This window comes from Prionailurus viverrinus, chromosome A3, assembly GCF_022837055.1.
Source record: "Prionailurus viverrinus isolate Anna chromosome A3, UM_Priviv_1.0, whole genome shotgun sequence".
NCBI classification, from domain to species: Eukaryota; Metazoa; Chordata; class Mammalia; order Carnivora; family Felidae; genus Prionailurus; species Prionailurus viverrinus.
Window position 1 is genome coordinate 26,925,035 of NC_062563.1, and position 23,980 is coordinate 26,949,014.

General features: G+C 49.2%; 1 protein-coding gene across 1 annotated transcript in view; it reads right to left on the reverse strand.

Moving 5' to 3' along the window:
- The window catches only part of TTLL9 (tubulin tyrosine ligase like 9), a 42,030-nt gene extending 18,978 nt beyond the window's left edge, over nucleotides 1-23,052 (reverse strand). The window contains exons 1-5 of the mRNA XM_047851200.1: nucleotides 22,992-23,052; nucleotides 19,557-19,600; nucleotides 12,443-12,535; nucleotides 10,235-10,346; nucleotides 9,282-9,467 (exon numbers count right to left, since the gene is read on the reverse strand). Of these exons, the coding sequence (XP_047707156.1) occupies nucleotides 9,282-9,467; nucleotides 10,235-10,346; nucleotides 12,443-12,535; nucleotides 19,557-19,600; nucleotides 22,992-23,006 (450 nt within the window). The 5' untranslated portion in view covers nucleotides 23,007-23,052. The remainder of the gene's footprint in view (nucleotides 1-9,281; nucleotides 9,468-10,234; nucleotides 10,347-12,442; nucleotides 12,536-19,556; nucleotides 19,601-22,991) is intronic.
- Nucleotides 23,053-23,980: the final 928 nt, after the last annotated feature.

Consider the following 23,980-nt stretch of genomic DNA (forward strand, 5'->3'; position numbering starts at 1 on the left):
GAAGGCACTAAGCCTGGCTGGCGGGTGGGAGGGAGGCAAGGGGGGGAGGAAAGAGAGAAGCCGACTTCGCTCACAGAGGCATACAATGGCATGAATAATACAAAACAACAGACAATTAAAAAACCATTTCTAACAGTCTTGGGAACACATCATCCAATTCTTTTTTTGGAAATCAATTTGCCTCCCTAATTAGGTTTTGCTTCAGCTAATACTGATCAGTCTGCCTTTACTGAATCCCAGCATGGATAATTCATGGCTTCACAGAGTCTAGGGGCTGGAAAGATCTTTAATATCATGCAGAGCAGTCAGCACCAAAGGCATTACTCCCCCCTGAGAAATCCCTCTGTGATGGTCACCTGCCAGGGAGCTCGCCACCCTCCCCCTACCTCCGGATGCAGCTCATTTGTTGCAGGATCGCTCTATGAAGCAGTCATCCCAAAGATATCCATTAGGTGACTACTGTGTGCTGGGCATTATGCTATAGCCGTGACCCAGACCTCATGGAGCTTTCACAGCCTAACCTGTGTCGAGCTAAAAATTTGCCAGCCTGGCTCTGGCCTGTAGGGCTTCCTAAAACAAATCTGATCCCTGGGCCCCAGAGCAGCCCTTTGGGTAATCTGCAGCCACCGAGCAGATCCCCTCGAGGCGTCTTTTCTCTGGCATTAAGGCACCCAGGTAATGCAAACTCTCATTTCCCTCTGTTCTTCTCGGAGCAGGGCCAAGTTGGTTAATGTGATGTTCTCTGTACAATGCAGGGGCAGGCAGGGCTGTCGGGCATGGATGGGCAGGCTGTCCACTGCACAAGGGCTCCCCGTCATGGGGCCAGTGGGAGCTGAAACCCAGCCCCCGCTCTGCCTGCTGTGCTGTGTGCCTGTTTCGGGGTTGTGTACGCCCAGAAGATGGGGTGCCCGCAAGACCTGGGAGCACTGGTAGCGTTTCAGGGGAAGCCACATGCGCACAGCTATTTGGGAGAGCAATAGTGTGCATAAAGGGCTTCCCACAGTTCCCAGCTACCCACAAGACTTACATTCACCTCACAAAAGATGACCCAATGTAAACAGTGAAAAAGTCACTCAACTTCATTAGCCTCAAGGAAATGCAAATGAACACCCCAAGAGGATGCCACCCTATACTCCCTGAGAGTGGGTAAAACTAAAGACCGACAATGGCAAGTGTTGGCGAGGCTGTGGAGAAACCGGAACTCACAACTGCTGGTGGGCGTGCACCAAAGCTGGACATAGGCGTCTGCTCTGACCCAGAAACTCCTCTCCGGGGCACCTGCTCGGCAGAAACCCGGGCACCCGTGGACATGTACAGGATGTGTAGCACACGATTCACAATAGCTCCAACCTTGAAACTCCCAAATGGACAAGTACGCACTCAACGGAATCGTGTCGACAATGATGATGAACAATGCACCGACCCGCGTCAGTGTGGATGAGTCGCCTGAACACGATGTTGAGGGAGAGAAAGCGGACGCAGTGGAGCCATACTACGTGATTCCAATTACACAAAGTACGAAAGCAGACAAATGATGAATCCATGCTGTTAGGGACCCGAGGGGTAGTGAGTGTAGTGAGTGGGAGAGGGTCGGAGGGGAGCTGCTGAGGGGCTGGCAATGCCCTGATTGCAGTCTGGGTGCTCGTTACTCAAGTGTGCTCGCCTCGTGAAATTGACCAAGCTGTGCCTCTGTGACTGGGGCATATTCTCTTTACCAAACTTCAATTAAGAAGGTTTTTTTTTTGTTTTTTTTTTTAATTTTTTTTTCAACGTTTATTTTTATTTTTGGGACAGAGAGAGACAGAGCATGAACAGGGGAGGGGCAGAGCGAGAGGGAGACACAGAATCGGAAACAGGCTCCAGGCTCTGAGCCATCAGCCCAGAGCCCGACGCGGGGCTCGAACTCACGGAGCGCGAGATCGTGACCTGGCTGAAGTCGGACGCTTAACCGACTGCGCCACCCAGGCGCCCCAAGAAGTTTTTTTTAAAGACTCCTGCCTTTGGGTCTAGGACCCCCCACCCCCACCTTTCCTGTAGCCATTCCCCTTCCTTCTTTCCAGCCGGCAGAGCCCAGCTCTCACACGGAGGCTGGAAAGACCAGATACCTGTGTGGTCAGCCTCCCATGCAGCTCACGGGAACCATGCAACTAGTTTTGGTCAATGAGGCCCAAAGAGACATCGGCCTGGGGCCTTGGGGCTTCTGAGAACGATTTTTTTTTCCTTGTTAACAATATTGGGGTGGGCGCCTGGGTGGCTCAGTTGGCTAAGTGTCTGACTCTTGATTTCAGCTCAGGTCATGATCTCATGGTTCGCGAGACCGAGCCCTGCGTCAGGCTCTGCTGATAGAGCGGAGCCTGCTTGGGATTCTCTCTCTCCCTCTCTGCCCCTCCTTCCCTCTCGAAGTAAATAAACAAGCATTTAAAAAAATACATTGGGGTTGAGGAAGAGGAGAAAGAGAGGGAGGGAGCAAGAGAGGAAGGGAGGGAGAGAGAGAGAGAAAGAGATGTTTGCCTCCTTTCCTTTCTTTGAATGCTACACTCTGGGGAGGTGAGGACTATAACCGTCACCAATGAGGTGACGAGTCTGTTGGAGGAAAGCCAATACATGCAGAGTGATGACAGAGAAGAAAGATAAGGAATGTGGTCTTTTCACAGCACCACTGAGCACAGCCCCCAAACCTGGAACTTCCTACCTCTGGCTTTCTTGTTATATGAGGTGATAAAATGCCTTTATTGTTTGAAGCATTGCTAGTATGTTGGCAAACACGCCTGTTCCGGGAGATGCCCTCCTAAGGGAATAATCCTCAGGGTGAAAAGTAAACTTCCTGCTTGGTGATCTATCAGGGTTGTTGAGGCTGGAAACCACCACCTGCTCCCTAGCTCCAGCAGACTGTAGTTTCCAAAAACAATCACAAAAATATTTCCACTCCCATATGTTTTCCCAGAACCTTGCTACCTCCACCCTCCATCAAGAGGTAAATTCAATGTCCCGCCCCGAATCTGGGCCAGCATTTGGGACTGTCTCTACTAATTGCATATGGCAGAAGTGACATTGTGTGGATTCCAGTGCTGGGTCCTCCAAGGCAACACAGCTTCCACACAGCTTTCTCTTTGGGGATGGTTGCCCTTGGAACCTAGCCACCATGCCGTGAGGAAGCTCAGGTCACATGGAGAGGTCCATACGGAGGGCAACTGAGTCTTCCAGCCCTCCACCCTGGCTGAGCTCCCGGCCAACAGCCAGCACTGACTTGCCAGCCCAGTGAGGGAGCCAGCTCGGAAGAGAATCCTGCAGCCCTCACGGGAGCTGTCCCAGTAGATGCTCAAACAGCAACGAGCCTTCCCTGTCAAATGCTGCCCAAACTAGCATGAGCTAATAAATAAGACAGGATTTTCGTTTCAAGCCACTGAGTTTTGGGGTGCGGGAATAGGACCAGCACACTGACTTTAGGGGAATGGTTTCTAACAGTGGTAGCCAATACTTCTCAGATGTTTTCTGGGTGCCAGGCACAAAGACTTATGCCCATGAGCTCCTTAAAGCTTTACAAAGAATCTTCTATGTAGGCATTAACATTATCCCCCTTTTGCAGCCAAGGAAACCAAGGAACAAGGCCAAGCACTCTGTTCAAGTTTACCCAGCCTGTAGGTGACAAACCCAGGTAGTTATTTTATTTTATTTTTTTACATTTATTTATTTTTGAGAGACAGGGAGAGACGGAGTACAAGTAGGGGAGGGGCAGAGAGGAAAGGAGACACAGAATCCGAAGCAGGATCCAGACTCTGAGCTGTCAGCACAGAGCCCGACGCAGGGCTCGAACTCACAAGCCGTGAGATCATGACCTGAGCCAAAGTCAGACGCTTAACTGACTGAGCCACCCAGGCACCCCCCAACCCCCACGGTCAACATGGTCCTACTGTTGGGACTATCAATCTTACTTGATAATCTGGGAGTAAAATATTATTTTTATAAAAAGATATGTTTTCAATTGGAAAATAATATGAATGGATTGTTGGGGCATCTGGGTGGCTCAGTCGGTTAAGCCTCCAACTTCAGCTCAGGTCATGATCTCACGGTTTGTGAGTCTGAGCCCTCCGTCGGGCTCTGTGCTGACCGCTTGCTCAGAGCCTGCAGCCTGCTTCGGATTCTGTGTCTCTTTCTCTCTCTGCCCCTCCCCCACTTGTGCTCTGTCTCTCAAAAATAAATAAATGTAAAAAAACATATATATATGAACGGATTGTTAGAATGAACCATATTTAGATTTAGATTTAGATATTTAGATTTAGAACCTGTGGCCACTCATGGCCCTCGATGCCCTGCCCCTGGGGATCATTTCTCATGAGGCATTCGTTGTGTGGCATTCATTGGGTGTTACAGATGTAGTTGGTGGTCCACTCAGCAACGCCAAGTATGGAAAAAAATTCCCTTTTTTCTCTGCCAACAGAACCCCATTTGGGTATTTGTTTTTTAATGTAAGCTCTACACCCATCGTGGGCATTGTATTCATGACCCTGAGATCAAGAATTACCTGTTCCACCAACTGAGCCAGCCAGGCGCTCCCAACAGAACCTCATTTGGATCACCTCTTCCTGGTGGCCCTGCCCTCTGCGGGGTCTGATGCCCACGGTGGTCCCATGCCCCCACCATGTGACCGGTTCAAGCAGGGCCAGCAGGATGCCAGGGGAAGTCTACTGCAGTGACCTCTGGGGAGTTTGTGTCTTCTTCAAAAGGGACACACAAGACCAGGGTGTTCCTTCAATCCTGTGGCAATAGTGGAGGCGTGAGGAGGTGAAGCTAGAGCTTGGCAGCTACATTGTGACCAAGAGTAGCGGCCAGCCCACTGGGGTGGGAACCGATGATGATGTCGAGCTGCCCTATGATGTTGAATCATCCCTGGAAGCGACCTCTCGTCATTAAAGGAAATGTCCTGGGGTCTGTAAACTTGAATGAGAAGAAAGTTTTTCATCCTAACCAGATTTTCCCACTGCTTCCCATTATGAATGCAGACAACAAATCCTAGTTGTACTAGCCAAGCCTGTGACTTTACTCTCAGAGGAAATCTCGGTTATTTTTAGATCACATTAGAGTCGCTGCAGGTGTCTCAAAATATTGTTTTTGCTTGTGATGATTTTGAAAGTATGGTAACAATGGGGCCTGCTGTTAGACTCTTTCACTGTTAATGAAAAGCACATATATTGTTACTGTTACTGCATACAGATCATTTAATAGTTTGTGTGGCCGTTGTGAGAACATGCTAGCCCATCTCCAACTGCGGAAGGTGCTGGACTGACCGCCAGCTTCTACTACCGCAATCCACGCTGCACTTGTGGGGCCCCGCCTGCAGGGGACGCTCCTGCCACGGACGGAGGACAGAGGGGGCCTTGAAGGCTGGCCCACTCCCTGGAGAGTGGGGCCTCCTCTGGCATGAGGCCTCCCCCAGGCCTTGCTGCCCGGCCTCTAGGGGCTTCTCTTCCTTCCCTCTCTCCCTCGCTGGGGTCTGACTGCCGTCCAGGCTCCCCCCAACTCCCTCCCCCAATTCCTCACGGGCAAAACTCCCGGCATGTTCCTTTGTTTCTCAGAGGACCCAGACTAACCGGTTGATAACTGTTTTTCAGTAGAGTTGCTTCTTTTTATAACCAAATTATTTTATCCTTTTAAAAACACTATTTTGTGACCGTGTGAAACACTATTTTTACCAGCCCTCTCGTTTGGGCTCCCTGTAGTCGTGATTTCTGTTATTTGCTGCCCAAGGCATCCTGCCGACCTCCTGCCCACCCAGAGGGCCTGAGCTGGTAGGAAGGGAGAATGTTTCGATGGCAAAGAAGTTGGGATCGATGCAATTCTTACATCAGTTGGACTTTTAAATGGCAGAGTCAAGGGCTTGTTCTTATACTCTGAGATGGGCTGGGGCTCAGGCTCGGTGGGAAGAGGGGTTCCTGAGGATGGCAGTGGGGGGATGAGGCTGCTTACTCCCTTCTGAGTCCAACTCGCCCCGCCCACCCCACCCCGCATCGCCCCTGCTCTGCTGCCGGGAGTGGAGGAGGAAGCTGAAGAGTCAGCAGGCCCTAGGGCACCGTGCAGAGGAGATGCCAGAGGGAAAAGGCAGGCCAGTGGCTACCCTGACCCGCCGGCCATGGCAGCTATGTGAAAACTCTTGTGTGTGGGTGCACGAGGACAAGCTGGCTCACAGAGACAGGCCTTGTGGGAGGAGTGGAGGGATTCGGGATTTTTTCTATTTTCTGAATTTGGAGTAATGTCCTTTTTTTTTTTTTAACATTTTCCCCACCCCAAAGGATCCAAACAACAGGATCCCAGAACTAATACTCCGTCCCAGCGGTTCATGGTTCTGTGGCTCCAGAGAACCCTGGTTGCTCTACCTGGGAAATTGTTAGAAATGCAAATTCTTTGGCCCCACATCAGGCCTCCTGAATCAGACCCTGGGGGATGGGAGGGGGGCTTTAATAAGCTCTCCAGAAAATTCTGATGCACTCTCAGTTTTGAAAATGATTCCGCTAGGGTCTCACTCCTCAAAGTGTGGTCCGTGGACCAGCAGCAAGGGCCTGACCTGGGAGCTGGTTAGCAAGGCAGACTCTCAGACCGACCCAGACCTGCCGAATCAGTCTCTGCCTTTAACCAGGTTGCCTGATGATTGTGGGCACATTTGGGTTTGGGAAGCACGACCTCCTGCTTTCCAGGTGTCGCCCGGAGTCTTGGAAATAACCGTAAAAGCGGTCAATGACTGGACACCTAAGTGCCAAACCCTTTATATAATGTGTATAACCGCATTGGATTCTCTCGCAAGCCCGGCAGGTAGGTGCACTCATTCATTCCATTTTATGGATGAGGACGATGAGGACGCAGACTTAGAGGGGTTGAGGAACCTGCCCAGGGCTTATGCGTGGCGGGTACAGAGTTAGAGCTCAGAGCACCCACTCCCGGCTCCCCACACCCCAGACAGGGCGCCACAGCTATTCAGGAGCAAGGACACACGCACACAGCCAAGATGCCTCCTCTTAATTACAGCTGTCTTGTGTCTGCCTCTAACAAAGGCCGTGGGCTGGGAAAGGAATCAACTTAATATGCAATTGCTCATCCCAATTAGCACAAATTACCATTTGTCTGAGAGGCTAATGCTGGGAGCTGGGACAGCCCTGTGGCTTGTTGTCTTCCTGTGCCTAACGAACCCCTTCTTGTCCGGCTGCAGAGGAGGGGACAGGTGCAGGAGGTCCCGGGGTCAACGCTGGCTGGGACCCAGTCGGGAGGATCCGTCGTTTCTGTCTGGCACGTCGATTCCCCCTCCAAGCAGCTGTGCTCTTGGTTGAATGTGCATATCAGCCAACACCAGGTCTAGTCCCCAGCTGCACGAGGAAGGGCTGCCCCCCATGCCCTCCCCCCAGCTCCCTTCCTGGGGCCTGGCACGGTCCCAAGCCCAGAAAATATTAGGGGGCTTTGATGATACCATTCAAGGCTATGGTGGCTTTGTGGTGAGAAACCAGCCCTGGCACGAGGAACAATCGAGGGGCTCATAGGTGCTCTGCCGCGCCTGCCCTCCACTCAGTTTCTTGATCCCCGAAGGGCTGGCTACCTCCGGATGCAAGGCTTTCATGCATGCAGTCCCTCTTCCCAGAATGCTCTTCCCTACCTCTGCCCTTCGCCAGGCTGACTCCTCGGCATCCTTCAGGCCACAGTCAATATTTCTTGACTTTCAGTCAAAGTCAACAATTCTTTTAATAACACTAATAACAATGGCAGCTATCATTTATGGAGTGCTTAATGTATGCTCTACCTGTGTTAATCACATCACAACATTATGTGACAGGTAACACAGTCTCACTTTGCAGATGGGAAAACTGGGGCACAGACAAGTTAAGTAACCTGTCTGAGCTCACACAGCAAGTAAGTGGTACAGGCAGTATTTAAACTAAGGGATTTGACCTTGGAGCCCAATCTCCCTTCAGAAAAGCCCGCTGGGCAGCAGGGAACCTCCTACTGTTTCCTCTCTAGTGTCACTTAGAACAACCGTACTCACACAGGTATCTTCTGTATCGTCTGCACTCAAGGAAGGTAGAGACCCACTTCCAATTTGCTGAGGGCTGTGTCCCTAGCACCTACTTCTATGCCTGGCATGTAGCCAGCGCTCGGTAAACATTGTGGAATGCTTGAATAAATGGGTCGCAGTCTCCTCATCTTTTTTTTTTTTTTTTCCAACGTTTATTTATTTTTGGGACAGAGAGAGACAGAGCATGAACAGGGGAGGGGCAGAGAGAGAGGGAGACACGGAATCGGAAACAGGCTCCAGGCTCTGAGCCATCAGCCCAGAGCCTGATGCAGGGCTCGAACTCACGGACCGCGAGATCGTGACCTGGCTGAAGTCGGACGCTTAACCGACTGCGCCCCCCAGGCGCCCCTCCTCATCTTTAAACCAAGGTAATATTGGGGCGCCTGGGTGGCTCAGTCGGGTTAAGCGTCTGACTCTTGACTTCAGCTCAGGTCATGATCTCATGGTTTGTGAGATCAAGCCCCACGACAATCCTGCTTGGGAGTCTCTCCCTCTCTCTCTCTCTACCTCTCCCTCCACCCCCTGCTCTCACGCAAGCGCACACACACTCTCTCTCTCAAAATAAATAAATACATATTTAAAAATGAAGTGAAATAAAATAAAATAAGGTAATATCTCATTCCAAAGACCATCTGGAGAATCAGGTAATGCAGGCAAAGCGCTTGGCATGGCCTGACTGCCACCATTTTCTCTCAGGTCAGGAAGAGAGGTGGGGACCTGAGCTCCAGCAAGGCTCTGGATTCACTGCCCTGGTGTCCTGAGGATATTTTCCATCTAGTAAACATGTATTGAGCACCTACTGTGTACTAGCAGTCATAGCTGCTGGGTTCAAACACTGCAAAGAGGAGACAAAGCTCTTCGGCGGAGGGGCACCTGGGTGGCTCAGTCGGTTAAATGTCTGACTTCGGCTCAGATCATGATCTCGCAGTTTGTGAGTTCGAGCCCCGCATTGGGCTCTGTGCTGACAGCTCAGAGCCTGGAGCCTGCTTCGGATTCTGTGTCTCCCTCTCTCTGCCCCTCCCCCACTCACGCTCTCTCTGTCAAAAATAAATAAACTTAAAAAAAAAAAAAAGCTCTTCTGCGGAGGCAGATGGTGCATCTAAGGCTGAAATCCCAGGCAGGGGTTCTGTCTTGGGATGCGCCATGAAGGATCCCTGCTGGTGCCTGGGCAGCCCTCCCTCCCCCTGCCCCTTCCCCCTGGTCCCCGGACTGGGCACCGGGCACTCACAGGCTTCATGATCCAGGTGATCCCCGGGTTTTTGCGGAACTCTTCCACGAACAGGTGGTACTCGCATGGCATCTCAAAGGTTTTGGGGAAGAAGTCGCACTTGGCTGCCTCCAGCTTCCCTGCCTCGCGCTCCAGCTGCTTCCGGAACCGCTTCAGGTTCTTCACCATGTAGTTCTTGCGCGTCAGCTGGGCAGCGGGATGGGTGGACAGGCTGTTAGTGCTCGTGACCCCTGCCCTGCTCCACCTCCCAGCCCCAGCCATCGCCACTGCCTCCCACAGCCTCCATTCTCAGCCCACGAAGTAGCAATAACAGTAAGAGTAACTTTGAGAGCCTGCTATTCTATAAACCATCCCCACTTTACAGGCAAGAAAACTGAGGCTCAGAAAGGCTAAGTCAATTGCCCAGAGCTACCCAGCTAACGGAAGGCACAGCCAGGACTTGACCCAGGCCTGTGTGACTCCGAAGTTCATGTTGCTAACTTCTAAGCCGCATTAACCTTTTCAAATCTCAGCACCTCTGGCTCCTCCAGTGTGATTTGTGATCTGATTCCTCCCGGACCTCCCTCCCAGCTCTAGACTCCCAACTGCTCAATCTGTCTCTTCCCTGAAATCACCATATGGCTCAAGCATCCTGCTCCTGCGGCCCTCGCCCCCCAAGCCAGGCTGCCCCTCACATCTGTAGTGTTGACATGCCCACCAGCCTGTGACCTGAGTCCCCATCCCAAGATAGCCTGCTGCTCGGGTATTAGATCCTTACCCTCTCACATCCTTTAGCCCATCGTGTATCTTGTGCACCTGTTCCCCACCTGGCATGTACCCCAAACTCCCTTACGCTTTTCCATTCTGCTCTTTGCACTCCCGTGCCAGCCCCTGCTCGTTGCGACATCCAGTGACATGAAGTGGCCGACTCAGTGCCCCCCCTTCCCCCGCCACCACCAGCCCACCCAGCTCACCTCGTAGTGGTTTCGGAAGTGACTGATCCGCACATGTTCGTCCATGTAGGTGTGGTCAAAGTTCTCCCGGAGCCAGCTGACGTCACACCAGTAGAAATCCCAGTCCCCTTCACTGGGGGTGGGTGGGACAAAGGTCATGAGGTAAGGACCTCAGCACTGCTGAGGGCCTGGGGCCCACGGAGGTGCAGCTGAGGGACAAGCAAGGTTCATAAGGAGCCTCAAGGGGGTGCCGTGGGCCAGCCCTGCCCACAGTGTGCTTCGCTAGGCCAGAGTGAGAACGGGAGAAATATTCCTACACAAATCCAGGCTGCCGGCTTCCTTTGGGTTCCCTTTGAACAACCGGGGTATCGGCCATACGGGGTCCTGATGCCTCCTGGCACCTGTCGGCGGGAGTGAGGAACAGCCACCAAGTTGGGACGTACCCTCTCCAGATCACAGCCCCTACCTACCACTGCCTATGGCCCATGGCAACCAGCCAGCCTCACCTGATCAGGTTACCTGCCTGGGCTCTAGAAGCATCTGGGTTGCCACCCCCGGCCCACATCACCAAGCAGTGCCTCCCAATAACATCTGTAAGCCCTTCCCTGGCCACAAAGCCCTCCCCTCACTGAGTCCTCAGAACAGCCTCAAGAGGTGACTACAATCATCCCTGGAGCCCTCAGTCGAGGAGAACCTCGCTCGCCCAGGGCACAGCAGCATCGGCATTCTTACCCAGGCTAATCTACCGAATCCGACGCCAGAGCTGGGGTGCAGAGAGGAGGTGCTTGAAAAGGATGTGACAGGAAAGAAAATAATGCCACCACCGTTGCTTCCAACGTTGTTTTTTTGTTTGTTTGTTTTTTTAAGTTACAAAATTACAACAATAACTGAAGACTAGACTCCAGTAGCGGGCAGTGGGAATCATGGATTCATCCATTGGCTCATTTGTTTCCTCATTCACCGAGAGGGTAGAGATGCACCTGGGACTCTGCACACAGACCGACTAGGTGCAGTCCAAGCCCTGACAAGCCAAGTGACCTCCAACATGGCACTCTTTACTCTTCCATGCCCAGGTGTCCCGTTTTCCAGCGGATGGGTATGACAATAGCACCTCCCAGAAGAAGGTTTGCTGGACGATTCAGAGGTCAGGCGTGTAAACTGCTATAGTAAAGAGTGTCTAACGGGCTCAGCTATTGTTATGCAACAACATTGGTTGAGCACCAGGTCAGGGCAGCTGGTGGCCCTCCCCCCTCCTATCCATTCTCCCCCTTTTGTCTACAGTAATAGAATTCCCAACATTTACCTGGGGAAATGTAATCCACATTTTCCAAAATAAAAGCTACATTTTCCAGATTCTCTTGCAGCTAGGCTAAGTCTGGCCAACGTGAGGGACTTCTGGGCTGTGTCCTTCAAGGGCAGGGCATGTACTTTCTTGTCTCCTTCCTACCTACTGCTGCTCGCCCTGTGGATGCAAGACTGGAGCTTCACCTTAGACCGTGAGAAGGGCTTCACTCAAGGGATGGCAGGATGGAAAGACGGAAACAGGTGGCTCCAAATTTCTATGCGATCTCTGAAATTCCTACACCTGGACTTTGGTGGGAGAGATAAATAAACTTCTGGTCCGTCAGAGCCTCTTTTGCTTTGGGTCTGTGTTATATGCAGCCCAACCTTAGCCCTCACTAACATTAGCACCTGCTATGTGCCAGACGTTGTTCATCTCAGCATCCCCAGGGCCCACCATAGAAGAGATGTAGGCTTAGGGGCCAAGTAACTCGTTCAAAGTCACAGGACTAGTAAGTGGCCAGGGACGAGCAGCCCTTGACCTCGACCTGCCATCCCTAGAGGATTCAAGCCAGCTAGTCTGTGACGGCTGCACTCCTTGATTCTCCAGAGAGCTCTAGGACCCTGGCTACGGAAGAGTCCAACTGAACTGGGAGCAACTCCCACTCTGACACACATGTGCTGTGTGACCTTCAACAATTGGCTTGATCCCTCTGAGCATAATCATATCTTGCTGGATGGTTCTAAGACTTAGACAAGGCAGAGACGGCGTCTGTAATGTGCCTGATACACTCGGAGTGCTAAATAAATTTTGGTCCCTGTCACAGCCAAATTGGGACAAGTCCCAGTAGCCACCCACAGGAACTGGGAGAAAACAGAGGGAGACAAGGCCTGGTGAGTCAAAGGGAAAGAGGGCCGAGATTGGCAGGGGGTGGGGATGCGTCTTACTCCTTTACTTCTACCCAGCCCGGCCTGTGGCGAAGGACATCCATGAGAGTATTCACGAGAGTGGTCTTGAATCGGATTGAAGCTCTCTGCTCTCTGCAAGACAGGGTGACAGATCGCTCGCTCAGGGTCACGCAGAAACCTGTGCGTGGATGTTCACAGCAGCTTTATCCAGAATAGCCCGAAGCTGGCAACAACCCAGATGTCCTTCAATGGGTGAATGGTTAAATAGCGGTCCATCCATACCATGGAATACTGACTTAGCAATAAAAAGGAGTGAAATATGTGTACATTCAACCTGCATGCATCTCTGGGGAATTATGCCGAGTGAAAAAGGCCGATCCTAAAACGTTCTTGTATACTGTACAATTCCATTTATATAGCTTTTCTTTTGAGACAAAGAGCATGCACGCAAATGCAAGTGGGGGAGGGGGGTGGCAGAGAGAGAGAGAGGGAGAGAGGGAGAGAGAGAATCCCAAGCAGGCTCCTCATTGTCAGCGCAGAGCCTGACACCAGGCTCCAGCCCACAAACTGTGAGATCATGACCTGAGCCAAAATCAAGAGTTCTCCGCTTAACTGACTGAGCCACCCAGGTGTCCCTATATAACTTTTTGAAATGACAAAGTTATTAACATGAAGAACAGATTAGCAGTTGCTTGGGGTTAAGGACGGGGGGGAGGTAGGATTGTGGAAGAAGGCAGAGGGAGAAGGAGGAAGTGGATGTGGTCATAAAATGGTCATATTAGGGATCGGTGGTGATGGGAACTTTTCTTATCTTGACTGTATGGATGTCAGTATCCTGGTTGTGATACCACATTATAGTTGTATTCTCTGTTACCATTGGAGAAAACCAAATACAGGGCACATGGTAACTCACTATATTATTTCTTATACTTTCTTATACTCCTCACCCAACATGAGGCTTGAACTCACAACCCTGAGATCAAGAGTCACATGCTTTACCAACTGAGCCAGCCAGGCGCCCCTCACTACATTATTTCTTATAACTGCATATAAATCTACAATTATCTCAAAGTAACTATTTAATTAAAAAAATTAACACATCATTAGAAGTCTGGATAATGGCTACCTGTGTGGGGGAATGACAGAAAGAGAGCATGAGTGGGGTTTCTGGAGTGTTGGTGATGTTCTGATTCCTGATATGTGGGTGTATTAAGTTGACGAAAATTCACTGAGCTATAAACTTACGACACATGCACCTTTCTGTATATACAACAGAACTCTGTAACAAAATACACCACGACTAAAGCTTAAAGGACTGGTTACAGATTAAGACAAAATATTTGTAATGCTTACAATCTGTAAGACATTTGGACCAAGTACATAATGAGCTTCGACAAATCATTTTTAAAAAGACAAAAATGCCTAAAGGATTGAACAGGCAATTCATAGCAGGGGAAACATACCAGTAAGCACGAGAAAAGATTCTCAACCTTCTCAACAATCAAGTAAACGCAAATTAAAACATCCCAGGTTATAGTGGAAGAGGATGCGAAAGACTCTCAGTCCTATTGAAGCAGGGAGGGGAAAAATGTGCAAACTAAACAGCACACTTGACTATGGGGCTAGTGGGGAGCAACGGACAAAAGAAAACCTGAACTGATTCCAGAGAGAAAAAAGCCCTTAGCGGGGAGCAGAGAGCTATAGCAGGTGTCCAGGTCTGGGGGGGGGGGGGGGGGGGCGGCGTCTGAGTTCGGGCAAGGGGAGGAATGAGCCAGCCACGGAGAAGCAGTCACCAGGAGAAAGCAGCTGTGCTTGGACAAGAGGGAGGGTGGCCAAACAAATCAAAATCTGGAAGAGTCCCATTCTGAAACCAAAGCAGACTGAAGCGAACCAAAACAACCTTGCGGCAAATTTGCTTAAGAAAGAAGCAGTAGAGAACGTAGTAAAGCAGAGAGAAAACCCATGCTCCTGCACAATGATGTGGTGTGGGCATTCTGGCAGCCCTGCCAGATCGAATCCAAAAATGAACCAAAAAACAACCCACAAACAAACAAACACACAAACACGGAACTGTAGTTCAACCCCCTTCCGGGGCAAAGGCTCAAAACGGCAGTTCAGGAGGTTGGCCTTGGAGCCAACTCACTGTAAAGCTTTGGCCCAACCCATGTTCCACTCAGCTTTAGGAGGAATCAAATGATCAGCCCCTAACCCTAAGTAGTGGTCAGAAGAAAGGGCTTACAGTCTCTGTGGAGTGGAGAACAAAGGCAAAAGAAAAAAAAAAAGTTAAATTTCTTTACAACTTATAGCACATTGACAAGTCCTTGAGACAGAGTGACCTTCCTCCAGAAACTCGACTGCCTCCATGTTAATACTTTGCTAGAGATAAAAGGCAACCTTAGCTTGACATTAGCCTGACCTCTAGGATCCTGTAAAGAAAATCCCTTATCTCTACCTCTCCCCCTGCCCCCTGTAACCAAGATATATGTTAGCAATCGTCCTCCAAACACATGGCCCACTGACATCCATCTGAAGGGTCTCATGACTAAGGTTTTACTAGACCGTTGTAAATGACTGTATCCTAACAACAGCTAGCCCCTCGAGGTCCTGGAAACCTTGCTTCCAAATTCCTTAGAGACTTACGTTATCCCAAACCCAATGTAATCAGCCACTCCTCACAACCCCAGTGCATCTGTTGTTGTTGTTGTTCTTAATTTTTAATGTTTATTTATATTTGAGAGAGAGAGAAAGAGAGAGGGAGAGAGTATAAGTGGGGGAGGGGCAGAAAGAAAGGGAGATACAGACTCCAAAGCAAGCTCCAGGCTCTGAGCTGTCAGCATAGAGCCTGATGTGGGGCTCGAACCTACAAACCCTGAGATCATGGCCTGAGCCAAAGTCAGATGCTTAATTGACTGAGCCACCCCAGGCGCTCCCTGTGCAGCTCTTCCTGCCCATAGATCCTGTCTGCATGCCTTAATAAACCACCTTTTTGCACCAAAGATGTCTCAAGAATTCCTTCTTGACTGTTACCTCCTAAACCCTAACATTTTCACATCATCTGGAAAATCAATCAATTGATCTCTCTTTCTACTCACATATCCATTTTGGTACATCTGAATCTCCATCAGGGATAATTTTCCTTGACCCTGAAGCACTTTCTTTAGTGTTTAAATACATGGCAAAGAGTCAGAGCACCTGGGTGGCCAGTCGGTTGAGCATCTGACTTCGGCTCAGGTCATGATCTCATGGTTCGTGGGTTTGAGCCCTGCATCAAGCTCTGTGCTGACAGCTCGGAGTCTGGAACCTGCTTCGGATTCTGTGCCTCTCCCTCTCTCTCTGCCCCTCCCCCACTCGTGCTCTGTGTGTGTCTCTCTCTCAAAAATAAAGATTAACAATTTTTTTTTAAATACACGACAAAAATAATAGCACAAAGGACCAGAGGGGAGTAAACAGAGCAAGCTGTTCTAAGGTTCTTCCATTGCGCACGAAGTGGTATAATACTGATTCACAGTACTGTGAATACTGATTCACAGTAGACAGTGATGAGTTAAGGATGCATATTGTAATTCCCTAAAACAGCAGTTCTTGGTGGGTGGTCCAAGTAGTCCTCAGGGTGTCCGAGTCTCTTCCAGAGGCACACAAAGTCCTCCCTTTTCCAACTACATACATTTGTGAGGCTGGATTTCCTTCCTCTTCTTCAACCAAAACAACAAATCACAACAGATTGAATCCAGAAGGTTCAGGAAGCCAAATGTTGTCTATTAAGCCAGACATTTAAGAAATACACAAAGATGTGCAAACATTTACTACTCATCATAATAAATTTGGAGGAGGGAGAATACAGTTATAGTTCATAAAAATGCATCATTTACGGGGCGCCTGGGTGGCGCAGTCGGTTAAGCGTCCGACTTCGGCCAGGTCACGATCTCGCGGTCCCTGAGTTCGAGCCCCGCGTCGGGCTCTGGGCTGATGGCTCAGAGCCTGGAGCCTGTTTCCGATTCTGTGTCTCCCTCTCTCTCTGCCCCTCCCCCGTTCATGCTCTGTCTCTCTCTGTCCCAAAAATAAATAAACGTTGAAAAATAAATTTTTTTTTAAATGCATCATTTACACTACCAGGTAATGAGTCCATTATTGCTTTCTAAATGAATTAATAAAATTTTTTAAATGTATCTTTTTAAATTTCTAATTTTTGAAGTGTTTATGATAAAAGTTGACAAGAGTCCATAATAATTTTGAAGTAGAAAACTTGAGCTCAAATTTTAAGAACCCCTGCTATAAAGTAGTAAAGTAAGGAGTATTTAAACATTAATCCAAAACAATGAAGAGACCCAATTTTAATATCCATCAGATCGGGGGAAATGTTTAAAATCAGACAAATACCAAGGGTTCACAAGAATGTAGAGAAATGACAATTATCCTATAATGCTGATGGAACTGTAAATCGGATAAATCTTTAGAGAGCAGGGGCGCCTGGGTGGCTCGGTCGGTTAAGCGTCCGACTTCGGCTCAGGTCCCGATCTCGCGGTCCGGGAGTTCGGGCCCCGCGTCGGGCTCTGTGCTAACAGCTCAGAGCCTAGAGCCTGTTTCAGATTCTGTGTCTCCCTCTCTCTGACCCTCCCCCGTTCATGCTCTGTCTCTCTCTGTCTCAAAAATAAACGTTAAAAAAAAAATTTTAAAAAATAGAGAGCAATCTGGCAGATTAAAACTGTCAGTTACTATTCAGGCACATTAGACTGGCAAAAACCTAGACGTCCAAGTTCGGCAACAATGTGCTAAAACGGAAACTCTTCCTGTACTGGTAGAAGGAACGCTGGAGAACCACATGGCAGTATTTAGTGAAACTGAACTTGCACGTACTCTATGGCCAGCAATTCCATCCTAGCTCTATACCCTAGATAGATACCCTAGGCATTATATGTACACGGATGTTCGTTTGTAATTATTACTGTTTTTTACGGAAATAACCTGCAGCACACGGTTGGTGGCCCACCCTTGTCCCTTGGACATTCTCCATTCCTGTGCACACAGTCAGCTCAACTAGTGCTTAAAGCAGGTCCGAAGTGCCCTTCCCACACCGGCATACAACTAATGATGACTGGAGTTGATGGGTAAGTCCTCCAGTTCCTCAACACTCAGTGGGGACGAGTCTGCAGTGTTCTGTACTATCTCCTAGGAATCCCCAGTGGGACTGAGCCCCACCGGCCCACCACAATAACCTGTCTGTAATGCCCCGTTTATTGGTTTCCCGTGGATGCCTCGCATCCCCCCTGCCCTGCCAATGCTTACTGAAATCACCTTCCAACCTTCCAAATAAACTACTTGCTCACACACCCTTGTCTCAGGGTGTGCTTTCTAATTCTAATTCAATTCTAAGGCCCAGCCAGAAGGCCTCTCAACAGGAAGCAGATAAATAACTCGTGGCTTACAATGGAACACAGATAGTAGTCAAAATGCATCCAGAGCTACGTGCACCAACGTGGATAAATACTGAAAATAGAATTTTCTGTGACAAAAGCAGGGTGCAGAATAATAACACGATAACGTCACTTATGTAACTTATATTCCTAACCATTCATGCAGCTAGGGGTGTCCAGGCGACACGATTCTGGTAAGATAAAAACATAAGATGGCTAAAGAGGGTGGGTTCCTGGAAAGCACTGGTTCTTTTGATGAAAATAAAGAAAGATGGGGTGCCTAGGTGGCTCAGTCGGTTAAGCAACCAAACCTTGGTTTTAGCTCAGGTCATGATCTCAGTTTCATGAGTCCAAGCCCCACATCGGGCTCTGTGCTGGTAGCACAGAGCCTGCTTTGGATTCTCTCTCTCTCTCTCTCTCTCTCTGCCCCTCCCCTGCTCACGCTGTTTCAGTCTCTCTCAAAAACAAATAAACCTTAAAAATAAAAGAAAGAAAGGGGCGCCTGGGTGGCGCAGTCGGTTAAGCGTCCGACATCAGCCAGGTCACGATCTCGCGGTCCGCGAGTTCGAGCCCCGCGTCGGGCTCTGGGCTGATGGCTCGGAGCCTGGAGCCTGTTTCCGATTCTGTGTCTCCCTCTCTCTCTGCCCCTCCCCCGTTCATGCTCTGTCTCTCTCTGTCCCAAAAATAAATAAAAAATAAAATAAAAGAAAAGAAAGAAAGAAAGAAAGAAAGAAAGAAAGAGAGAGATGTGGCTTGAGACTTCCCTCACCACTCCTTCCCACCTTGATTGTGACATGAAGGCTGGAGCTGTAGCAGCCACTTAGTGTCCAGAGGGAAAAGGTCAAGGCAATCACAGAGATGCTAGCTCTGAGAGCGTTGAACCACTCTGCACCCGCCCTCTTGACTCTTCGTTATATGAGGAAAGCAAATATAATTGTTTAAAGCTACTATTAATTGGGTTTCCTGTTACTTGTAGCTAAACACATTTCTAATTGGTGTCTGACGTAATAAAATAGACCCTGTTAACTGAGGTGCCCTTTTTTGGCTGGGGTGGGAGTGGGTGTGTAAGTTTAGGGTCAGGACTCAGACTAGAGCTGAGCTGCTCTGTGGAAGAGAGTAAGAGATTTGAAATTGGTGGCAAAGTTCTCTCAGTACGTAGAGAAAGAAGGCAAAGTCGATGGGCGCTGCACGAGAGGTGGGGTCAGAGACCACACACACCCTCCTCAGTGGTGTCATGGCCAGATGTGACTTTAGAAAGAATAGAAATACCTAATGAAACAGAAGTATCGAAAATATGCGCCACGGCGTGTGTGGTGTAACTTCTAACTTCTCACAAAAAACCTCCAGCGAAGTCCACACCGCTCCCTCTTGCTTTGGGCATCGTGGGCCCTGGCGCCCAACAAGCTCTGCCACTAACTGATCCTACGGGCTTCAGCAAGTTACCTACTTAGCCTCTCTGGGCTTCAGTTTCCCCATCTATAAAACGGACACAATAGCAGTATCTACTTCAAAGGACTGTGGTAAAGATTCAAAGAGATACTACAGGTAAAACAACTAGCCTGGCACATGGTAAGTGCTCAGTGATTGTTTGTTATTATCATTGTCATTACTGAAGCAAAGAAGCGGGGCTGGAGAGATGGGAAAAGGGAAGGAAGGAAGGAAAGAAGGGAGGGAGGGAGGTGGGAGGGAGGAGAGAGGAGGAATTTAGTTCTGCGTTTATTAGATTGCGTGGGACCACTCACCGCTCTTTTCCCTTTGACAATCCATGGCCCTTGTAATTTTGATTCTGCAATGAGAAAAGGAAAGTGATGTAACTGGTCCTGCATATCCACTCTGCCTTCCCAGCTCAACTGACCGCAGATCTTAAAATGCTGAAACCATCAGATGTAATATCGCCCGATGCTGAGACGAGAAGGACCAGCCTGGCCAAGTTCACATTGGTCAATATGTGCCCAGCAACTTGGTCCTTGGGATAAATCCTCAGGTATTCAAGGGCCCACCTCATAGGACTGTTCCGCAAGCATGACCAGTAGAGTGAACACCTAGTTTTCAGCGCTCCAAAGGTCCAACCCCAGTTTTGAGGGCTGAGGGTTTTTTTTGTTTTTTTTTTTTTTAATTTTTTTTTCAACGTTTATTTATTTTTGGGACAGAGAGAGACAGAGCATGAACGGGGGAGGGGCAGAGAGAGAGGGAGACACAGAATCGGAAACAGGCTCCAGGCTCTGAGCCATCAGCCCAGAGCCCGACGCGGGGCTCAAACTCGCGGACCGCGAGATCGTGACCTGGCTGAAGTCGGGCGCTTAACCGACTGCGCCACCCAGGCGCCCCTGAGGGCTGAGTTTTAAGGGCTGAGCTCAGCAGGCTCTGTGAGAAGGAGCTGAAACATGTTTGATTAGATCCATGATCCAGGAGTGGACTGAGTCAAAGGCTCGGAGCAAAGTTAATCTCTTGCATCCAAAATGGGCCTTTCAAATCCTCAAAGCAGAGTGAGTATTATTTTGCTTCTACCACGTCTAAAACAGTTTGGCCTTCAGTCCTGGCAAGACTGATCCCTAACGGCAGGTATGAGAAAGAAATCAAAATTGGTCTTGTGCAGTATGACTTCTGTAGCTTAGACAGACTTGTCATCTGCATTTGTTTTCTATTACTGTATAACAAATTACCACAAACCTAGTGGCTTAAAACAGCATAAATTTATGCCTTGCAGTTTTCGCTGGCCAGGAGTAGCTTAGCTGGATCCTCTGCCCAGGTCTCACAGGGCTACAGCCAAGGTGATGGCCTGCGTTATGTTTCTCATCCAGGGCTCGGGGTCCTTTTCCAAGATCATCCAGATTGTTGTCAGAATTCAGTTGCCTGGGGCTGCAGGACTGAGGTCTCTGTTTACTTGCTAGCTGTCGACTGGCGTCTGCTCTCAGCAACTAGAGGCCACGCAGTTCCTTTCAACGTAACCCCCTAGGCAGTTCGCAACATGGATGTTTGCTTTCTTCCAGGCCAGCAGGAGCTCATCGCTCTGACTTCCAACCTTTTCCTCTCCAAGTCAGCCACGATAGAGTCCTATGCCATGCACAGTATACAATCACAGTCGTAACTATCCCATCAAATTCATAGACTCCACCCACACTCAAGGGGAGGGAATTACACAAGGTGTGTCCATAAGGGGTGGGAATCTTGGGGGCCATCTAGAATTCTGCCTACCACACCATCCTATCCCTCAGAGGGATAGGGACAGTGGAAAGGGATAGAGAGTACTGCTTTATGAAACAGACAGAAACTAGCCCCCCACAAAAGCAAGTGAACTCTTAGTCATGTACACAAGCCCCTCCAAGTACCCCAGGACTAGTCAGGTGTCCCACTCTTTTCTTAATTATTGTATCTTTTATACTCTTTCATGTTTTCAGTTCCATTTTCCATCAGTTTATCCAGTTGCTCAGAGTATTTGGTTGAAAAACTTTTCCTTTCCTCACTGAATTACATTGACTCTTCTGTCAAAATTCAGTTGACTGTGTATATGTGGGTCTGTCTCTAGACTACATCTTATTTGCTTATTTATCTACCCTTATGTCACCACCACACTGTCTTAATTACCATAGCTTTCTAGTAAATCTTGAAATCAAGTAGCATAGGTCCTCTAACTTTGCCTTTTTTCAAGATTGTCTTTGCAATTTGGGGTCATTTGCACTTCAATATAAATTTTAGAACCAGCTTGCTAATTTCTACAAAAAAAAAAGCATGTTGGGATTTTACTGGGATTGTATTGAATCTATAGATCATATTGAGAAGTGACATCATTATGTATTGAGTCTCCCAATCCCTGAATATGATCTATCTCTCCATTCATTTAGCTCTTCTTTAATTTCTGTCCACAATATTTTCTAGTTTTCAGTACAGAAGTCTTGGACTTTTTTTAATGTTTATTTATTTTGGGAGATAGAGAAAGCACAAGCGAGGAGGGCCAGAGAGAGAGAGGGAAAGGGAGAATCCTAAGCAGGCTCTGAGCTGTCAGTGCAGAGCCTGACTCAGGGCTCACAAACTGTGAAATCATGACCAGAGCTGAAACCAAGAGTTAGACACTTAACAATTGAGCCACCTAGGCACCTCCACTGGACATTTTAAATTAAATTATTTCATAGGTCTTTGATTTTGTGATGCAATTTTAATTTTAATTTTAATTTTAATTTTATTTTATTTTTTTTTTAGGTAGGCTTCACACACAGCATGGAGCCCAGCTGCGGGCTTGAACTCATGACCCTGAGATCAAGACCTGAGTTGAAATCAAGAGTAGAATGCTTAACTGTCTGAGCCACCCAGGTGCCCATGTGATGCTTTTTTAAATAGTACTTTTTACAATTTCATTTTCCAGTTATTTGATGATAGAATATTGTGGTAGGCAGAATAATGATCCCCCAAAAGATGCCTATGTCCTAATATCCCAGAACCTGTAAATATGTTGCATTGCAAAGGAAAACTAAAGTTGCAGACATAATCAACTGACTTTAAAATAGATTATCCTGGATTACCTGAGTGAGCCCAATGTAATCACTTGTTTTTTGTTGTGAGATGGAATTAAAAGAACTGGGGTGCCGTGCATGAGAGAACACGGGATAAGAAGCAGGCTGGTGGGGAGGAGGGTGGATTCTAGAGTAATTCATTTCCCTTCTTTGAGCCGCATTTTCCCCCATTTTAAAGTGGGGGGGGGGCGCGCTGGCCTGTGCACTCCTAGAGGACAGGGACTTGTGTGATTCACCTCTGTGTCCTCCTCACTGGTCAGCAGTGGGCTTGGTTTAGAGAAGCCATTGATTAGCGTTTGGGGATGAATGCATTACGAATGGATGGATAGGTAGGCAAACAGGAGGCGGGATGAATAGATCTCTAAGAGCTTTTCTAGGTTCTGAGGTTGCCCCCAGGGTCCCCGAAATCGCTGAGTACAGTTTAGAATCCCAGATTTTCGTAGCTTTCCCGCCAGCAAGCCCCGGCTGCGGACTCGCGCAGCATCTCCGGCGGCGGCGCGAGGCCACCCAGGGCTTGAAGTCTTTTCTCTGAATTCATTTTCCTCCCCCTTGTCCGGAATCACTCCGCGGGGACCCACCGCCCCCCCACCCCCGAGTCTGAATCCCTCCGCGGCCTCCCTCCCTCTCTCTCGGGACGTTGAAAACATCTGGACCCCGTGACACTCCTACCTTCGGGCGCGACATAATACGATTCCACAGGACCAGACCCAAACTGCCACCTCGCCGCGCGCGAGCCCCTGCGTCCCGTTGCCAAGGCGACAGAGGGTGCCCGAATCCGCCGTGCTGATTGGATGAGCCGAGGCACCTCCTCTCCGCGCGATTGGTGCGCCTGACCCGGGGCGCGGGAAGCTCGCGCGCCCCAGAGGCCCAGATCCCCCTATTCCCCAGACCTTTCTCTCCCAGCCCGTAGCCTCCGCGACCCGGGGGCGCACCCGGCCGGAGACTGGCTGCCTTTCGCAGGCACTTACTGCGCCTCCTCCAGCTACGTTTCGCTTGACCTAAGAGCAGCTAGCCTGAAAAGTGGCCAGTCTTTGGTAAATGCAACGGCACTGTTTCTTTACTCGGTGCCTCACGAAGTCAGTCACCTTGTCAGTTGGTCAGTTGGCAACGTGGCCAGGCACTCCTGCTTTTGCTCAGCCACTCTCTCTAATTCTTAGGCACCAACTCGATGCCAGGAGTCACCTCAACGCCTGCTGACCAGTCTGCTAGTGCCTATCCGTAACAATTCATTCTTGGCACTGCAGCTAAAGAGCATTAAAAGAAATTTTGTTTTTAATGTTTATTTTTGAGACTGAGCCAGAGACAGAGTGCACGTCGGGGAGGGGCAGGCAGAGGGTGACACAGAATCTGAAGCGGGCTCCAGGCTCTGAGCCATCAGCACAGAGCCCAACAGGGGGCCCGAACTCAGGAACTGTGAGTTCATGACCCCAGCCAAAGTTGGCCGCTTTACCCACTGAGCCACTCAGGCGCCCCTATAGAGCATTCTAGAACACGAATCCCATCGTGTCTCTACACTACATATAGCCTGAAGTAGCAATTTGTTTGCCATTGAACCCTGTATTGACTCCCTGCCTTTTCCTGCCTCACTTCTCCACTGTCTTGGGATCTATATACCAACCATAACTGATTAGAAACTGTTAAAAAAATGTGTTGTTTGT